This window comes from Scophthalmus maximus, chromosome 17 (assembly GCF_022379125.1).
Source record: "Scophthalmus maximus strain ysfricsl-2021 chromosome 17, ASM2237912v1, whole genome shotgun sequence".
Taxonomy (NCBI): Eukaryota; Metazoa; Chordata; class Actinopteri; order Pleuronectiformes; family Scophthalmidae; genus Scophthalmus; species Scophthalmus maximus.
In genome coordinates, this window is record NC_061531.1 from 6,887,023 (window position 1) to 6,905,475 (window position 18,453).

General features: G+C 46.7%; 1 protein-coding gene across 1 annotated transcript; it reads left to right on the forward strand.

Annotated features, from left to right (window-relative positions):
- Positions 1–717: 717 nt before the first annotated feature.
- On the forward strand, positions 718–18,297 carry LOC118288838 (myosin-16-like). The gene is made up of 44 exons (XM_047328314.1): positions 718–1,293; positions 1,379–1,675; positions 1,783–1,926; positions 2,578–2,734; positions 3,248–3,275; positions 3,394–3,490; positions 3,597–3,689; positions 3,820–3,883; positions 4,109–4,207; positions 5,273–5,376; positions 5,587–5,725; positions 6,040–6,141; positions 6,223–6,389; positions 6,481–6,651; positions 6,761–6,937; positions 7,068–7,253; positions 7,467–7,554; positions 7,770–7,887; positions 8,175–8,295; positions 9,308–9,444; positions 9,573–9,654; positions 9,742–9,915; positions 10,703–10,783; positions 11,089–11,235; positions 11,379–11,483; positions 11,597–11,683; positions 11,797–11,942; positions 12,095–12,185; positions 12,664–12,720; positions 12,844–12,930; positions 13,045–13,290; positions 13,404–13,521; positions 13,614–13,741; positions 13,989–14,185; positions 14,284–14,416; positions 14,611–14,827; positions 14,953–15,089; positions 15,255–15,358; positions 15,508–15,700; positions 15,800–16,003; positions 16,172–16,297; positions 16,414–16,584; positions 16,681–16,881; positions 17,378–18,297. The coding sequence occupies exons 2-44, from the start codon at positions 1,466–1,468 to the stop codon at positions 17,573–17,575; spliced, it is 5,832 nt and encodes a 1,943-aa protein (XP_047184270.1). The 5' UTR covers positions 718–1,293; positions 1,379–1,465; the 3' UTR covers positions 17,576–18,297.
- The last annotated feature ends 156 nt before the right edge of the window (positions 18,298–18,453 follow it).

Below are 18,453 nucleotides of genomic sequence, written 5' to 3' on the forward strand. Positions count from 1 at the left end.
TGTCAATCTGTGTCTATTAGTGCCCTCTGGGGAACAGCAGTAGCAGCTGTTTTAGTTCTAAAGAACTACATTCGGAATAAGGTCAAGACAGCGGTGGTTAAATGTAGTTAAACACATTTACCCAAGTACTGTAATCTTTACTTGAATATTTCATGCTACTTTAAAATTTACATCACTACATTTCAAAGGCAAATGCAATCCGTTATATTCATTTGGTCCACAGCCTAATTATTTACAGGTTCAAATATTACATACAAAACAACCCAATATATTACAGACCTTTGTTTTCTCTTTTTTCCTGTTGTATTCAACATGGCAGGACACATAAAATTTATCATGTGATCCCTCCATAAGGAACAACTGGACTCATCTAGTGAAATGTATTAAAAACTTCAAACTAGCTCCACCTTGACCAACTGCTACATATAAAATATGGCATACACCTGTATTGATAATACAGGTAATATGTTCAGTAATATGTTTCTGCATAACAAAGACTTTTTATACTTGATGCACTCATCTAATAGTATGTATATACTTTAATTGATAGAGCTTTTTTCTATTAGTTATTTTTGAATGACTTGTAATGAAGCATGTTTACACATTGAACTTGAAATATGTGAAACGAGTTCTGTGAAAGTGGTGGTCTTTGCATTTTACATGTTACCTTCTCACAGCAAACTCAGCTCTGCTTCAGAAATCAACCCTGTTCTGTGCAGTCCACAGGGGATTATATCAAGGAATTTATAGGAATTAATACTTGATGGTAAAACATACTTTTTGGATTGGGATTTTTTTTTCTTTCACAATGATATCTAAACAAAAAGAATAGAGCAAGAGATGAGGATTACTTCAACAGATATTAAGAGGAAGAATTGCCCCACTCCTCTCTGTGGCAATGGTTTTAATTTAAACTGCCTTACTCATCCCAAATCCCATCAGGCACGCACAGAGAGAAAGCAACTGACGGTCAAGAGCAGAGGCACGGTGGGATGAAAATTGAGGTGTGGAAGGGCGTATAGGGATGGAGGAGATAGATCAAGTGATGGGGTGAGGAAAGGAGACGCTTTGAGCCCGGGCAATGGCTTTCCAGGGAAACCCCAAATGGAGGGAGACAGACTGAAGAATTCCCAGATCCTGAGCAGCCAGGCAGATCAGAGGGATGAGACCTCAGGGCGATGGCTGGTTTTAGAGTTGTGACCATATCAGGAAGGAGAAACCCTGATATATAACGACATGACTTCACCTAACACACCCATAGTCCTCCTCAGCGTACCTCTGCCTCCTGCACCGGTGAGTATTGAGATGAACCGACGACCACTGTCTCAGATCTCACTATTTTTTTTATCTTCATGTCCACTTTCTATCCGCCGCCCAGCTTCTCTCTTCAGCAGCCAGTGGGTGAGTGAGCCGGTCAGTTGGTGTGTGTGGTGCAGCAGCAGCAGCAGCAGCAGCAGCAGTAGCCATGCCGGGTGCATATAAAGGGGAGTGCGGGGACAATGTGGACCCCATGCCGTTCCTGGTTCCCACAGAGAAGGAGCGACTGGATGCTATGAATAAACCATACGACATCAAGCGCTCCTGCTGGGTCAAAGACCAGAAGGAGGCTTTCGTTGCTGGGGAGATACAGTCTGAAGATGGGGACAAAGTCACCGTCAAGACCACCAAGAACACCGTAAGGACGAAGAATAAAGCTATGCTTCTTGTCTCAAATATTTACTTAAAGTACAAGCGAATGATGTCGATAATATTGACTCAGTGATTTTTTTTCCTTCTGATCAGACTGTGACTGTGAAGATGGACGATGTTCAGCAGATGAACCCTCCCAAGTTCTACCAGGCCAGCGACATGGCAAACCTCACTTTCCTCAACGAGGCCAGCGTCTTGGAAAACCTGCGCAGCCGCTACGCCAGCATGAGGATCTACGTAAGCCTGCCACTCAACACAGAAGACCACATAGGCCCATCAGAGCCACGTCTTTGAGACAGGACCAGGGTCGTGTTACGGCACTGGAATAAGTGAAGCTACATTGTCTATAGGTTATAAAGGGGCATTCCACCAATTCTACACTTTAGCAGAAATCCTGAGTTGTGTTGTGGGAAATGTAGGTTCCAGTGGTTTCGGAGCTTGACCCATAGTAGGGGCAAAAAGTCATGCAGGATAATTTGGCTTGGATTTTGATCATTCTTTTTAATCCATCTCCTTAACGTCCCCTGATTATATGGAAGAGAATTATTACTAAGGAGTACGAAGTTGGAAGGAATTCTGGGAAACGAAGGACAAAACTAACTGAAGCAGAAGTAAATATTTAGACAAGCTGAGAGTACAGAAAGTAGGTTAACAAAATAAATGATTGCCAACCAAATTGGTTGTATCGAGGGTTACGGATGTGTGCAGTATGTAGTGTAAAGTTTTCTCTTAAAAGCACCAGATCTTTCTTTTTTATATAGACAGTAAAGACAGGATACGCAAGGGGACAGGGGACACTTAAAGTTGCCTATAAACCAGATGCGTGTCCACATTACTGAACGTTTCTCAGCTGTATCATCCTTCGTCCATCTTCCCTCCCACTTCTAGACCTACTCTGGCCTCTTCTGCGTGACCATCAACCCGTACAAGTGGCTGCCCATCTATGGCGCGAAAGTGGCCCAGATGTACAAGGGGAAGAAACGCAACGAAGTTCCTCCTCACCTCTTCTCCATCTCTGACAACGCTTACCACGACATGTTGATGGGTGAGGAGAGGGCCGGTGGCAGGGGATGTCGACAATAAAATGTCGGTCGTGGCTCAATGAGGCGCAATTTTAAGGATTGAGGGGACGGAGGGCATTTTGATCAGTCATAGGTCATTGATGGGTGAGGGGATGGAGCCAAAGTTGGCAAAGAGGAGAGGAAAACATGCAAATGGTATGTGGTGATTCGGGACGTCCCCCTGAGATGAGTTGCCTGTCAGCAATTACGCAGTTATATGTGGAAAGAGGGCGCGGGGCAGTTGCTGCAGGTATGTAATTAGAGCGGCGTGCGATGATTTGTTCGGGGAGTAGAAAAATACTTTGAGGCCATTATGTGGCATCAGGGGAGAGCTGACAGCTGTCTGTGTTGTTCGTTCTGCTGACAGGGAACATGAGCAGTCCTCTGATCTGCTCGGAGGAGAAATCAGCAGCAATTATTCTTGCCTCACTCACGCTGTCCCTCTGTTTCTCTCCTCTCCTAACCCCCCCCCCCCCCGTCATGTCCGGTCATCGCAGAGCATGAGAACCAGTCTATGCTGATCACGTGAGGACACACATTATCTTTTTTTGTATCCAAGTTAGACTCTTGTACAAATGATGGGTGTACCATGTAGTCTGCATGTCTGCATATCATTGACTCCTTATTGGCCTCTTTCCGTCAGTGGAGAATCTGGTGCTGGCAAGACTGAGAACACTAAGAAGGTCATCCAGTACTTTGCCAACGTTGGAGCCTCTGGGAGCAAAGCCTCAGACTCCAAGGTGAGTGCATTTGTGTAGGAGTAGCCGATGCATAGACGTGATTTCAGATGTTGCTTTCTTGCCTGACATAAATCCTCTTCCCTTCTCTTCTCTCCTCTCCACTCAGGGGTCTCTGGAGGACCAGATCATTCAGGCTAACCCAGTGCTGGAGGCATTTGGCAACGCCAAGACCATCAGGAACAACAACTCCTCACGCTTTGTAAGGACACACAAAAAAATCTGTGATCATGTCATACAGCATACAGTTAAAGAACACAATAATTGATAACCGCCCCATGCAGTACAATCATACCATCAGAATTACATTCATGGGTCTGTCTCTGTTTCAGGGAAAGTTCATTCGCATCCACTTTGGGCCAACAGCTAAGCTGGCTGGTGCAGACATTGAGAGTTGTGAGTGGCTTTAAAGGATTTATTCTTTTATTACTTTGGATCAGGCTTCGGATCAGCATCGTTGCAACTTGATAAAACACAAGTAAATGTTGTGTGTTATGTTTCATCAAATATATATCATATATTTTGTAAAATCAACATTAGATGAAAATACTAATGGTCAGTGGATCCTTATGAATTGCATATGTCTGGTTGTCTTTCTGTACTCGTGTGCTTGTGAATCAGATCTGCTAGAGAAGTCGAGAGTGATTTCCCAGCAGGCTGCTGAGAGAGGATACCACATCTTCTACCAGCTCCTCTCTGGAAGAAAGCCCGAATTCATAGGTGAGAGACATGAGGCACACTGTCACCATTTTTATTGAACTAAAGAGAATGTTATAAATATCAATTTAAATAGTTAGTTATTTTCTGGGTGAAAAATGTGTTGAATTGTTTTTTTTCCCCCAGTTTCCCTGATAATTCCCTGAAAATCAGTTTGTTGAAGGACTATTTGCAAGAGACTGAGCAGGGCAATGTTGTATAATATAAAACAGCCTGGTCAAATAAAAGAAAGACACTGCTCCCTGACTGTTCGTTCTTCAATATTAAACCTACAGTCGAATAAAACAGTGTAGATCTGAGAATCCCAACCAGTGGTATTTGTACCTCAGGGGACAGTTCTGCAGCTTCTCCAACTAATTTGAAGAAATACACCCACAGATTTATGTCAACTGTAACACACGAACACCACATGGTGTGATTTACTTGTAGTTATCAGATTCTCAACAGTTCTCAACGGAAAGTAGGGAATAGACAAATAGTTAAATGTAATAAAAGCAGTGGATCAATGATTTAAAAATGTAAGCTAAAAGTATGTAACTAGTTGAACTAACTATTTTGCTAAAAGTATTGCGTTGATGGTTAAACTCGTTTAACACTTCAAGTAGTTGGCTAAGGGCAAGGGATACATGGTGGAACAACTAGTGGATAAGCGTATAATGGTTAGAAGTTGAAATATTAAGCTAAAAGTAATGGATGAGTTGTAAAAAAGATTATTCAATATATGGTTGGAATGGCCAAAAGTAACCTATTAGATATACAGCAGTTGAAATGTATCGCTTCTGTCACCAGTACTAAATTCATCAAAATCACCTTGAAAATGACCAAATACATTTATTTCTTAAATGAAAAATATTGGAGCATATAATCAATTTAAATGACATCCATTTGCAAACCAATTTGAATGAACATATCTGTGACACAGCCGGTGGTGTTGATGAAGGGGTAGTCGGTCTGAATGAAACTTTTCTTTGGTCTATGCTGTGTAGCATCCATTAAACGGCGGGATTTGCTTTCAAGGTGGCAAACGATTATTGCCATATTTATCACGTTAATTACTGTGTTTTCCAGAGGCTCTGCTGCTGAGCCCAGACCCCAAACAGTATGTGTGGGTGTGTCAGGGCGTCACTGTGGTGGACGACATGGACGATGGAGACGAGTTGCTGCTCACCGACGTGAGTCAACGCTTGTTCCCCGTCGTGTTTTGATTCACAGCTTCTCTGTGCACGCTTGGGTTTCCACGCTGGGTGTTGAAAATACTCATGATCGATTAGAAAATCCGACCATACATGATTGATTGGCCTGTCCATGGTGCCGTTGTATCCCGTGCAGCACTAATAAATCTCTTTTCTGTCCTCTCCCTCGCTACACTCCTGTGTCCGCAGGAAGCCTTCGATGTCCTGGGCTTCACTCCCGAGGAGAAGATGAGCGTGTACAAGCTGACTGGAGGCATAATGCACTTCGGCAACATGAAGTTCAAACAGAAACCCAGAGAGGAACAGGCTGAAGTGGATTCCACCGAGGGTATAAAATCCCAACCAATCTCTCTCCGGCCTTTTCTCTCCGCCTATCAACGGGCCTCTCACTCATCAAGCCACCTAGCTCCACCCTGTCCATTTGGCCTAGCTCTCTATCTTTTTCATTCTCTTTTGACATTTCTCCCAAAGTCTTTCATTTCGATGTCCCAGCTTACATGTTTCAAACTCTCTATATATTGTTTCTTCCTTCCATTAATCCCTGTTTTACTTATGTGTTCTTCTTTGTCTGGCTGTGCCGTAAGACGCTGTTGAATGAATTGAATCAATTCCTTGTCCATTCCCTTTTTCCGTTTCTTAAAGTGGCCGACAAAGTCGCTCACCTCATCGCCATCAACTCTGGGGAGCTGCAGAAGGGCATAACGCGCCCCAGGGTCAAGGTTGGCAATGAGTTTGTGACCAAAGGTATTGCGAAGACATTATTAAGATGATGAAATAAGAAACCTGGGACACTGCACTTATCCACGGTCCAATATTTGAACTCAGGTCAGAACCAGGACCAGTGTGTGTACTCCATCGGGGCTCTGGCCAAAGCCATCTACGACCGTATGTTCAAGTGGATGGTGACTCGGATTAACAAGACCCTGGACACCAAGATGCAGCGGCAGTACTTCATAGGAGTGCTGGACATAGCTGGCTTTGAGATCTTTGAGGTGAGATACATGATGCAAGTTGAGTGCATTTAAGGTTAGGCAGTTCGATATCATCCTCTCACCTCTTTCAACTCTTGTCTTTCGCCTCCAGCTCAACAGCTTTGAGCAGCTGTGCATCAACTTCACCAACGAGAAGCTGCAGCAGTTCTTCAACCACCACATGTTTGTCCTGGAGCAAGAGGAGTACAAGAAGGAGGGCATCGACTGGGTCTTCATTGACTTCGGCCTGGACCTGCAGGCCTGTATCGACCTGCTGGAGAGGGTAACGCACTCGCAAATACACAGTAGGCATAAAGTGCTCACACACGGATGTACACAGCATCTTGTATGTTGAATATCTCCTATCTCCCTCTTCTTTGTCTCCTCTCCAGCCCATGGGGATTTTCTCCATCCTAGAGGAGCAGTGTGTGTTTCCCAAGGCGACAGATGCAACCTTCAAAGCAGCTCTGTATGACAACCACCAGGGCAAGTCCTCCAACTTCCTCAAGCCGAAGGGGGGGAAGAAAGGAGCAGAGGCCCACTTTGAGCTGGTGCACTATGCCGGCACTGTGAGTACTGGTGGACCAGTAACATGTAGATAGATGTTATAGTGACAAAGAGCGCCCACAAGGTCATTAACATCTCTGAATTTTATATGAGGAAGTGTTACTTCAGTTAAGCTGTTTGTGCCCTTCGCAGGTCGGTTACAACATCGCCAGCTGGCTACAGAAGAACAAAGACCCCCTGAATGAGACGGTGGTGGGACTCTTCCAGAAGTCCTCCATGCCCCTGATGGCTCTGCTCTTCAAAGAGGAGGAGGCCGCTGCAGCAACCAAGAAGCAGAAGAAAGGGTCTTCCTTCCAAACTGTCTCCAACTTCTACAGGGTAACTCATGTACACCCACACAGTGTATAGACACACGGATGTCAATCTGTTTCTTCATAGTAATCTATCAACACGGCCTCACGAAGCTTAATTTAGACCAACCCAACTCGAGTCCGAAACCTAAATTCAAGCGAGGAACAAGCTAAATATGCACATGCTCCTCACAAACTCACAGGTGTGTGTGTGTCAACTACACGTGTTTATGCTCAACAGGAACAGTTGAACAAGTTGATGAGCACCCTGCGAAGCACTGCTCCGCACTTTGTCCGCTGCATCGTGCCCAATGAGTTCAAGAAGTCAGGTCAGTGGGTGAAGAGTGTGTCTGTGTGCATGTGTATGATGTTTGATCTATTGTTGGGGGACACCATTATATGTTTGTTTGTTTTTTTATGGCACAATACAGCAACACAGAGAAAAGGCTTTCTGTATTCTCTTTGAGCCATTGGTGAAATGTTCACTACCAGCCGGACATGTCTGTGCTCGATAATCACCTTCTCTCTCGTCCGTGTTGCAAAGGCGTGACGGACAACCATCTGATCCTGCACCAGTTAGCCTGCAACGGCGTACTGGAGGGCATCCGCATCTGCAGGAAAGGATTCCCCAATAGACTACAGTACCCAGAGTTCAAACAAAGGTCTGGATCTGCCACTGCCATTAACACAGCATCATCTCCATGTTTGTTTAAGTGCAGTAATGTTAAATATGTACATCTACACATTCTGACCAGTGTGTTTTTATGGCCTTTACATGACGCTCTGTAGGAAAAGTGTTTAATTCTTCATTTGCCTTAAATGCAGAACCTAAACCTAAAATGGAGGGTATTTACTATGGTTGTTAGTTGGATCAAATCGTACCTTTCCCCTCTACTTCCCTCCCCAATTCCTCTGTTCTTGCTCTGCTCCCGCTCCTAATGTCTCCTAGGTACTATATCCTCAACCCCAACGCCATCCCCAAGGGATTCGTTGACAACAAGAAGGCCTCTGAGCTCATCCTCAGCTCTATTGGCCTGGATAATATGGAGTACCGCATCGGCCACAGCAAGGTACGTCAGTTATATTTATACAAATGACTGCACTGCTGCTGACAGTGACGTCAGCGAGTGGAAAGCAACTGAATACATTTACTCAAGTACTGCACCTGAGTACAATTTGGAAATACTGTACCTTGGAGCTACCTTCTAATATGCATTGTGAAAAATTCAATTACCAAACAGCGTATGAAGCTGTTAATATGAGCTGCACCTTGATCCAACTGCAACATTTATATTCTGTTTACATGTTATGTATGAATAATAATGATCCAATTATATACACGCACTGGCAGAGGACATTTTACATCATGAGTAGTTTTACGTCTAATACTTCTGCTACATTTTATTTCTAATGCTTATTTACTTTTACTAAAGTACATCTCTGAATGTAGAACATTTGCTTTTGACTTTGTAAATGGTCCCTCCTAGTGGTATCTACTATAAAGTTACACGTTATACAGTAGTCAACATCAAGGCTTTCTAGAGGGCCAACACACATCATTATCTGCAACATGACTTGAATAAACTTGAATAAACATAAATGAACAATTAATGCAATAAATCAAATCAACATCTCAATTCCTGCAATGACCACTCGTATTACTTATCATGATTCATTGCCTGCAATATTGTCACCTATTGTGTGTAAATGGGGGAATTAAATCAATATGTGATTGAATACCTTACAAGTGCTGATAATAGATTTATTCTTCAATATAGGGGTAAATATATCTGATTTCACTTGAAATTTCCCTTGTAATTATCTTGTGTCATTTGATCATATTATTTAAAACACAGTATATAACCACTCTGGCAAAGGAATCTTACTTAAAGCTCATCAATTAAATTTTTCTTAAAGCAGTGAGCAGGTCAATTATTAATTTGGTCTTAGTTCAACTGTTCAACATGTGTATTATCTTCTGTGAATTGTTTGTGTTGACAAATGAGAACACGCAGCCGATAAATGACTCAAAATCCTCCTCTTTTTCCCTCTTTCCCCCTGTTTCTGTTTTTTCCTCTCCAGGTGTTTTTCCGTGCAGGCGTTCTGGCAAAGCTGGAGGACATGCGCGACGAGCGGCTGGCGAAGATCATAACCATGCTACAAGCTCAACTTAGAGGGGTTCTGATGAGGATTGAGTTCAAGAAGATGGTGGACAGACGGTCAGTGTGTTTCACTGAGGTGTTTTCCTTCGATGGCGACTCATGTTTGTGAGCACTAACAATGTTTCTGCATTCGTGTGTGTGTGTGTGTGTGTGTGTGTGTGTGTGTGTGTGTGTGTGTGATGCAGAATTGCACTGATGGCCATCCAGCGCAACGTGAGGAAGTTCCTTCAGTTACGCTTCTGGGGCTGGTGGAAACTCTACACCAAGGTGACATTTTCCCCACTTGACAAATGATAAATTACCCTCATTATTATCACCTTCATCTTCATTACATGTCCCCCCCACCCCCCGCAGGTGAAGCCCCTGCTGATGGTCGCTCGTCAGGAGGATACCTTCAAGGCCAAGGAGGAGGAGCTGAGGGAGGCAGTGGAGAGGGTCAAGGGGCTGGAGGGCAAGCTCAAAGATCTCGAGGGGAAGATGGCCACTCTGTCACAGGAGAAGAACGACCTGGCTCTGGCACTGGCTGCGGTAAGTGCACGCCTGCACACGGTTCAGTTTACATGGGACTCGGATAATCATGACCTCGGGCCCTGGGCACAAAGTCACCACAGACCCCACCCACACACACACACAGTTACAGGAGGCTACACGCACACTACACACTACTACACAGCATATACTGTATCACTTTGAAATTATATTTGTTATTCTGACTTGTTGAATTACTGCCATTAGTGCCATGTAGTGTCTGTACATCTTTAGGAGTTTTCATAAATGAATATCAAATCTAGTACAGAGCCACATGCAACCACACAAAACTGCAGTGAAAATCCTCCTACCTAAAGCCCTGGCTCTCTTCTGGCCTTCTTTGAAGAAAAGTTATCGATATAGTCGTCAAAGTTCAAATCCCGTACAAGTTCCGACTCAGTGACAGCATGTCCAGCCGTCGCTGGTCTTACATTCATTTTTAATACTGGACATTAGCGAGGAGGATCGCTCTCCCTCACAGTTGCTGACAGGAAGAATCAGATGCGGTTTTAATGCAAAACATTACAAGATTGATTTAATTTACATTAAATATAAAATTAAATATTCAAATCAACCCTTTACATTTAACACATAAAAAAAAGAAAGCCCAATAGGTAGGCCAAGGGCCCCGATGGGCTCCAGGGCCCTGCGTACGTGCTTATATGAATCGCACACGTGTCCCTTGATAAATGCAAACAATCAGCTCCTGTTGTGAGTTGGTGTGCACATATGGCACATAAACGTAGAGACCCACAACATACTCACTTATACTCGTCTCCGCCTGCAGGAGCAGGACACGCTGGGTGATGCGGAGGAGCGCTGTTCCCAGCTGATGCACCAAAAGGTCAGGCTGGAGGAGTCAGTGCAGGTAATTTACCTTTTCTATAACAGTTCCACCAGGGCCTGATTGTGTTCTAATACGGCCACAAACATAAAGAGGGATTGCTACAAAACTGACATGGCACAGTAATTACAAATTGCGTCGCCGACGATGTGGAATATTTACAATCTGTTGCTTACAGTTGATAATATATCAATACTAATGGGGTGATTTGCAGAGGGCCACGGGATCTCAATGAGCATCTGTAATGTGCGAGAATTAAGAGCTTCTGTAGTGTCGTAAAACCAAGATACAGTCCACTGGCTTGCGTTGACTCCAATTGTGCATTTAAGGATCTGCACGAGCGCCTGGAGGAAGAGGAGGGCAACACAGCCTCCCTCCATGGCCAGAGGAGGCAGCTGGAGGGGGAACTGACCGAGCTGAAGAGAGACCTGGAGTCCCTGGAGTCGACACTGGCCAAGACCGAGAAGGAGAAACAGGTAAAGGCGAGGAAGACGCCGCCGAGCAGAGATGATCTCTGATATGATTTATTTTACTAGGGGTATATCTCGGGGTGTGGGGCCGTTATTGGACAGAAAACAAGGATATAATATGTAGTGTTCTTGTTCAATGGTGTGTTCAGGGTCTGGACTTCAAGGTGCGGACCCTGACAGGGGACCTGAGCCAGAGGGATGACCATATCGGCAGGCTGCAGAAGGAAAAGAGAGCTCTGGAGGAACTGCAACAGGTAGACAAACACCTGCACACAGGAAATTAGTGTTTCTTTTACAGTGTACTATTATGTGTATGACTTGAATAGCGCCCAAGATATATGACTATCGTTTATTTTTCTTATTTCAGAAAACTCTGGAGGATCTCCAAACAGAGGAAGACAAAGTTAACCATCTAACGAAGACCAACAGCAAGCTCAACACACAAGTGAATGAGGTACGAGTCTTCACCTTCATGGAGAGACCTGACAGATTGTCTGCAGGACTTTATGATGTTTGTCTGTGTGTGTGTGTGTGTGTGTGTGTGTGTGTGTGTGTGTGTGTGTGTAGCTGGAGGACAGCTGGGAGCAGGAAAAGAGGATCAGGGCAGAGGTGGAGAAAGCGAGGAGGAAGGCAGAGGGAGACCTGAAGATGACCATAGAGAACCTGAATGAGATGGAGAACGCCAAGCTCGAGCTGGAGGAGGTCATCAAGAAGTGAGCGAGAACAGCCTGAACGTCGCCCCCACGCAGAAATACACAGAAGCTGACTTCTTTTGTATTTAAAAGACACTATGAAAACTGTGTGTGTGTGTGTGTGTGTGTGTGTGTGTGTGTGTGTGTGTGTGTCTGTGTGTGTGTTCATCTAGGAGAGACTTTGAGATCAACAACATGAACTCCAAGCTGGAGGACGAACAAGCTCTCTGCTCCATGCTCAGCCGCAAGCTCAAAGAGCACCAGGTGTGTGGTTCGATGGGCCCAGGCAACTGAAGCGCGGGATAAGGAGTCAGCGCAGATGCTATTCCGGCAATCATTGACCTCAATTTGTAATTCTTGTTTGCCACGCTGGCAGCACGGCTCCTGGGATCTGCAGCACTTTACCTGCTAGACATCAACATGTTGGCTCTGCGGACTCTGTTACCTCAAGTGCTCACTTGAATGTAAAAGAAACTCTGCTCTTGCATATGAGGATGAGCGCGAGGCTGGAAAACTTTGGCGTTCTACACGTGTTGTGGTTTAGTAAAATACGAGATGAGATGTGTGATGAACAGAAGAGACAGATAAGTCGAGGCAAATTTATGGTTCGTTGGGGAGAGGGTAGAAGTGAGGACATGAAGAGATAAAAGAGGAAAATTGCAATGACGATTAAAAATATATGTTCTTTGCTGTTTGTACTCAAGCTCACGTTCATCCATGTTGTCTTCTCTTTCTACTTCAGGGCCGCATTGAGGAGCTGGAGGAGGAGCTGGAAGCTGAGCGAGCCATGAGAGCCAAGGTGGAGATTTTTACCCTCATCCGTAGTTTCAGCCATAACAAGCTGCTTTAGTGCAAACCTGTTAAATAGAGTATAAATAGGCTGAAGGGTGGGATATGACATTCTCTCTCTGTTTTCTGATAGGTTGAGAAGCAGAGGACAGAGCTGTCACGAGATCTGGAGGATCTCAGTGACAGGCTGGAGGAGGCGGGTGGAGCCTCGGTCGCCCAGGTGAGCGTGTGTGACAGCCGTCAATCAATCAATCAGAGGTCAGTACTGAACTCCAACATGACACCGCTGTCCTTCTGACACCCTCGGCGCCTCCCCTGCGCTTTGCTGCCACAGATCGATCAGAACAGGAAGCGCGAGGCGGACCTGCTGAAGCTGAGGCGGGAGCTGGAGGAGGCGGCGCTCCAGTCCGAGGCCACGGCGGCGGCGATGAGGAAGAAGCACTCGGACGCGATGGCAGAGCTCGGCGAGCAGCTGGAGAACCTGACCAGGCTGAGGGTCAAACTGGAGAAGGACAAACAGAGCATGAAGGCTGAGATCGAAGACCTCAACGTCTCCATGGAGGCCACTCAGAAAGCCAAAGTACATTATGTGGTTATTTGGAATATCTCCTACGATAACACACATGAATATATAAACTCAAACAAACACATTGCGTTTGTTGTCTTTGTGTATCTGGGTGTTCACATGTGTAGATGAACTCTGAGGCCCACGCACATAAGCTTGAGGACAACCTGGCAGAGGCCAACGCTCGCCTGGCCGAGATGGAGCGCACTCAGACTGAGCTCAACACGGCCAAGATCCACCTGACTGGTGAGAACACACAAACAACAAACACAAACACAAACACAGTTTCTTGGACCTTGTTACAGTCATATATTTTGTGTGTGTGTGTGTGTGTGTAGTGGAGAATAATGATCTCAGTCGAGAGTTGGAAGACATGCAGAGTAAGCTGACGCAGACGACCAGGCTGAAGGCCTCGCTCACCTCGCAGGTGGATGAGCTCAAGAGACAGGTGGATGAGGAGAACAAGGTACAAGTCACCACAAACACGCGCACACACACACACACACACACACACACACACACACAGACGCCCAGTTCTGTCATTTCCTCCGGTGACATTTGGGTCTGAGACTCGAAACACTTTCTCTGACCCTAAGTCGACCCTCTGTCCTCTGAAACATTGAGGCTTTTTGTTTGCCTTTACAACTTGCCTCTAAAATGAGTATCAGACCTGTAATGAAACCGACAACTTCCTCTCTCCCCCTTTTTGTTAGGGTCGTAACACGGCGGTGATGGCCCTGGCCAACGCCCGTCATGACCTCTCCCTGCTGAAGGAGCAGCTGGAGGAGGAGTCGGAAGGCCGCGGGGAGCTGCAGCGCCTCGTGTCCAAGCTCAACGCTGACGTCACCTCCTGGAGGAGCAAGTACGAGACGGATGCCATCCACCGCACCGAGGAGCTGGAGGAGACCAAGTAGGTTAAGGAAAAGCTCAAAGGGAGGCCATGGAGTTTTACTTCAGGTCTATGTGCAAATCAAAACTCCGTCTTTCCTTCCACCCACTCTCCTCCAGGCGCAAACTCGCAGTGCGCCTCCAGGAGGCTGAAGAGGCCGCGGAGGCGGCCCAAGCCAGAGCTGCCAGCTTGGAGAAGGTCAAGCAGAGGCTGCAGGGAGAAGTGGAGGACCTTACCATCGACCTGGAGAAGGTACACACATGAACACACACGCAGACAAACACATGTCTGCAGCTCAGTGTGTGAAACACAGTCATGCTAAAAGTGTACCTCTATCTACGAGAGACTCTTTAAGACTAATCTCATCTGAGTGCACCTCCCCTCCTAACACCTCTCACTGCCTGTAAACTAACTTTACTCTCATATTTATTGAATTGTTCAACTAGTCCAACGCGGCGGCGGCAGCTCTGGATAAGAAGCAGCGAGTTTTCGACAAGCTGGCGGCCGAGTGGAGCCAGAAGAACGAGGAGCTGCAGCTGGAGCTGGAAAACAGCCAGAGGGAGAGTCGCTCCTACATGACAGAGCTCTACAAGCTGAAGACGGCTTACGAGGAGAGCCTGGATCACATGGAGAACTTCCGCAAGGAGAACAAGACCCTCTCAGGTGCCCGCCTCCCTGCCGCAGACACTGCGCTGCAGTAGATCGTAATGTGAAAAGTGTGTGACGTGCGTTGAACACAAACGCATGGTAACGCGTTTCGTCGACTATGTCACCGCCTCTCCTCACAGAGGAGATCAAGGAGTTGGTGGACCAGCTCGGCGAAGGGGGCCGCAGCGTCCACGAGCTGCAGAAGGCCAAGAAGAAACTGGAGGTGGAGAGGGAGGAGCTGCACCTGGCTCTGGGGGAAGCCGAAGCGTCTCTAGAGGTGCAGAGAGCTCTTGTGTTGAGTTCTGACTGTAGAATAATCTCAAGAGTTTATAATGACAGACTGTTTGCGCAGACTTTTATGATGGGATTCAGTCGAGAAAGGGACAAGGGACTTTTGCCCCCAACTCACAGGTCCAGTTGTTGCTGTTTTGTGTGTGTCCAGGTGGAGGAAGGTAAGCTGGTCCGTGTACAGCTGGAGCTGGCTCAAGTCAAGGCCGACATCGACCGCAGAATCCACGAGAAGGAGGAGGAGTTCGAAGTCACCAGGTCAGACATGCTGAGATGTGTTATGGCTGCACTCACTCAAGCACACGCGTTGCAAACCACCTCAGAAAACACAAACAAGGGTGGCGCATCCACGTCTTCGAAATGTGTTTCTAGCACGTCTGCTCCTTCTACGTCCCTGTGCTGTCTAGAAAAAACCACGCGCGTGCAGTCGAGTCGCTGCAGGCCAGCCTGGAGGCAGAGGCCAAAGGTCGTGCCGAGGCTCTGAGGATGAAGAAGAAGATGGAGGGGGACTTGAATGAGATGGAGGTCCAGCTGGAGCACGCCAACAGGAACAACGGCGAGCTGGTCAAAACCCTCAAGAAGCTGCAGCAGCAGATCAAAGTAGGGCTTTTATTCGAGCGCCGGGAGGCAAAATACTGCAGCGTAAAAAAACACTCAACGACGATAACTTATGTGTCCCACCCCCGACCTCCAAACCAGGACCTGCAGGTGCAGATGGATGAGGACGCCCGTCAGCACGACGAGCTGAGGGAGAAGTACAGCCTGCAGGAGCGCCGCCTGTGCCTCATGCAGGGGGAGATGGAGGAGCTGAGAGGAGGCCTGGAGGCGTCCGAGAGGGCCCGCAAACTAATAGAGCAGGAGCTGGTGGACACCACGGAGAGGTTCAGTGAGATCAGCATGCATGTGAGTGGCTGCACGGGAAGGCGGCAGAGCCACACACACATGCATACGATGCGATTTTCAAAATTTGCCCTCCATTTTTTATTATTGTAGGCAGCGTCTTTATTTTCTTGTAGCTGCTGTCATTTTCTCTCCAGTGAGTCGAATCTGATCTGTTTCTCCTCACTCCAGAACCAAAGCCTGACTATCCTGAAAAGAAAACTGGAGGCCGACCTCACCCGACTGTCCAGTGAGAATGAGGAGCTGATATCAGAGTTCCGTGCTGCAGATGAGAGAGCCAAGAAGGCCGTGATTGACGTGAGCAACCTGACTGCACACAAAAATAGAACGCACAGACAAAAAAAGGGTTTTGCTAAAAAACGTAAATATGTGATGGCAATGGCGTGACACTTGGTGTTCGCGCCCGTGTCCAGGCAACGCGACTGTGCGAGGAGCTTCGCCAGGAGCAGGATCGGAGCTCCCACCTGGAGAAGATCAAGAAGAACCAGGAGCAGAACCTCAGAGACCTCACGCTGAAGCTGGAGGAGGCGGAGCAGCAGGCCCTGAAGGCCGGAAAACGCACCATCCAGAAACTGGAAACCAGGGTGAGGGAGCGACACCACACCACACCCCCCTATACAGACACCAGGCCTCTCATCCACTTAATACATCACCTTCCTTCCCCTTCATCATCCTGCCAGATCAAGGAGCTGGAGAACGAGCTGGACCAGGAGCAGAAGCGCCACACGGAGACGGTGAAAAACCTCCGCAAGGGCGAGCGCCGACTCAAGGAGCTGATCTTCCAGACGGAGGAGGACCACAAGACCAATCAGCGCATGCAGGAGCTGGTGGAGAAACTCCAGAACAAGCTCAAGTCCTACAAGCGGCAGATAGAGGACGCCGTGAGTAGAGGAGTGGTGGCTCTGGATTTCAAACTCCAAGAGTATTCCAATAGTATTTCTCAGTATCAATACAGCTCAACAGCACAATGTACTACATCTTCTGAAATAACCACCTAGACCCCCAATCAGCAACCCTCGCGAAAAAACAGATACCACAAGAACTTTACATCTTGAAAAATGTGATTATTAGCTTTCTGGCAGAGCGTTAGAAGAGACGATTGGCACCATTTTCAAGTGTGTTAATGATTGTTTGCCAGAAAGTGAATGAGCAGAAATGTTCCTTTAAATTGTGGCACTTTTAACTCCCCTACTTGGTTCATGAATCCCATCATAAAGCTCTGCGTATTCAAAATGATGTCAGTCAAAAGAATAGGACACCTTAAAGGCCGACATTTGTAGAGAGCATGTGAAAGACGTTTTTCCAAAAACAAATTTATAAAAAAAGTGCGAGCGTTTACTTAATACTAAGACAGATTTCTTGTCCGCGTCGCTGTAGGAGGAGCAGGCCAACAGCAGCCTGTCCAAGTACAGGAAGACGATCCATGAGCTGGATGACGCCGAGGAGCGGGCCGACATGGCCGAGATGGCCCTTAATAAAATGAGGACCCGCAATCGAGCCTCGACCACGAAGGGCTTCACCTCGGTGGAGATTGTCCAGGTCACTAAGCCCACCGGTGGAGGACAGGACGGCTAAAGTGGACACACCCACATACACAAACAAATGAAAAGATTATAGACTACATGACCAAATGCAAACATAGAGTTGTATGTGCATCACAGTTTCTTTGCTCTCCCACAGTGACACACACACAAACTCATTCAGCCCTCCAGAGGATGCTTCATCGAGGAACCGTGAGCACAGGCGTCCCCGAAGCAAGTCTTAAAAAAGCCCAGACAGAGCTCCTTAGAAAGTCTTAAACAATTAAATGAGTCTTTAACATCACCAACAGTCTTAATCAGCGTAGTTACAGGACTGGTTACATAACCTGGTCTAGTCCGTTTTAGTCTGCATGCTGTGTGTCCCTGTTAGTGCTGTACGCCTCGAATGTCCCGGGTTCGTCGGTAGTCCTTGAACGTCCCTGAAGGTGTTTCTGTGTCAGGAATAGAGTTCCAGTTGTGTCCGACCTTTCCCTCTCGTGGCTCTGTAAAGTTGTTCTTCTATGGGTCCCAATATTGTCTCTTAGTATGTGTGAAAATTGCAATTCTTTATTTTTAAAAATGTGTTGAACGTGTCCACGCGCCGTGCATCATCTGAGTGCGCGTCCTCGGACCGGAGGGAGGAGTGGGTGAAGCTGTGTTCTCATGTCAACGACGGAGGGCCCACCTGTGTGCGTGTGTGTGTGTCGCTCTCGCACGTGTGTCAATGAATATGTGCATTGACCTGCTACAAAGTCACAATAAACTACGAGCAATTGACAGCGTCCCTCGTCTTTGTGCAGAGAGGTTTGTGGCCAGGCATCCTAGGAAATTAGATCTAGTGATTTCGATGAACTAGATGAGAGGGGAATCTGAAGAGACAACGCCGAAACAGCAACTGGTGTGTTTGAGGTCTTAGAACTGGATTTGGACCAG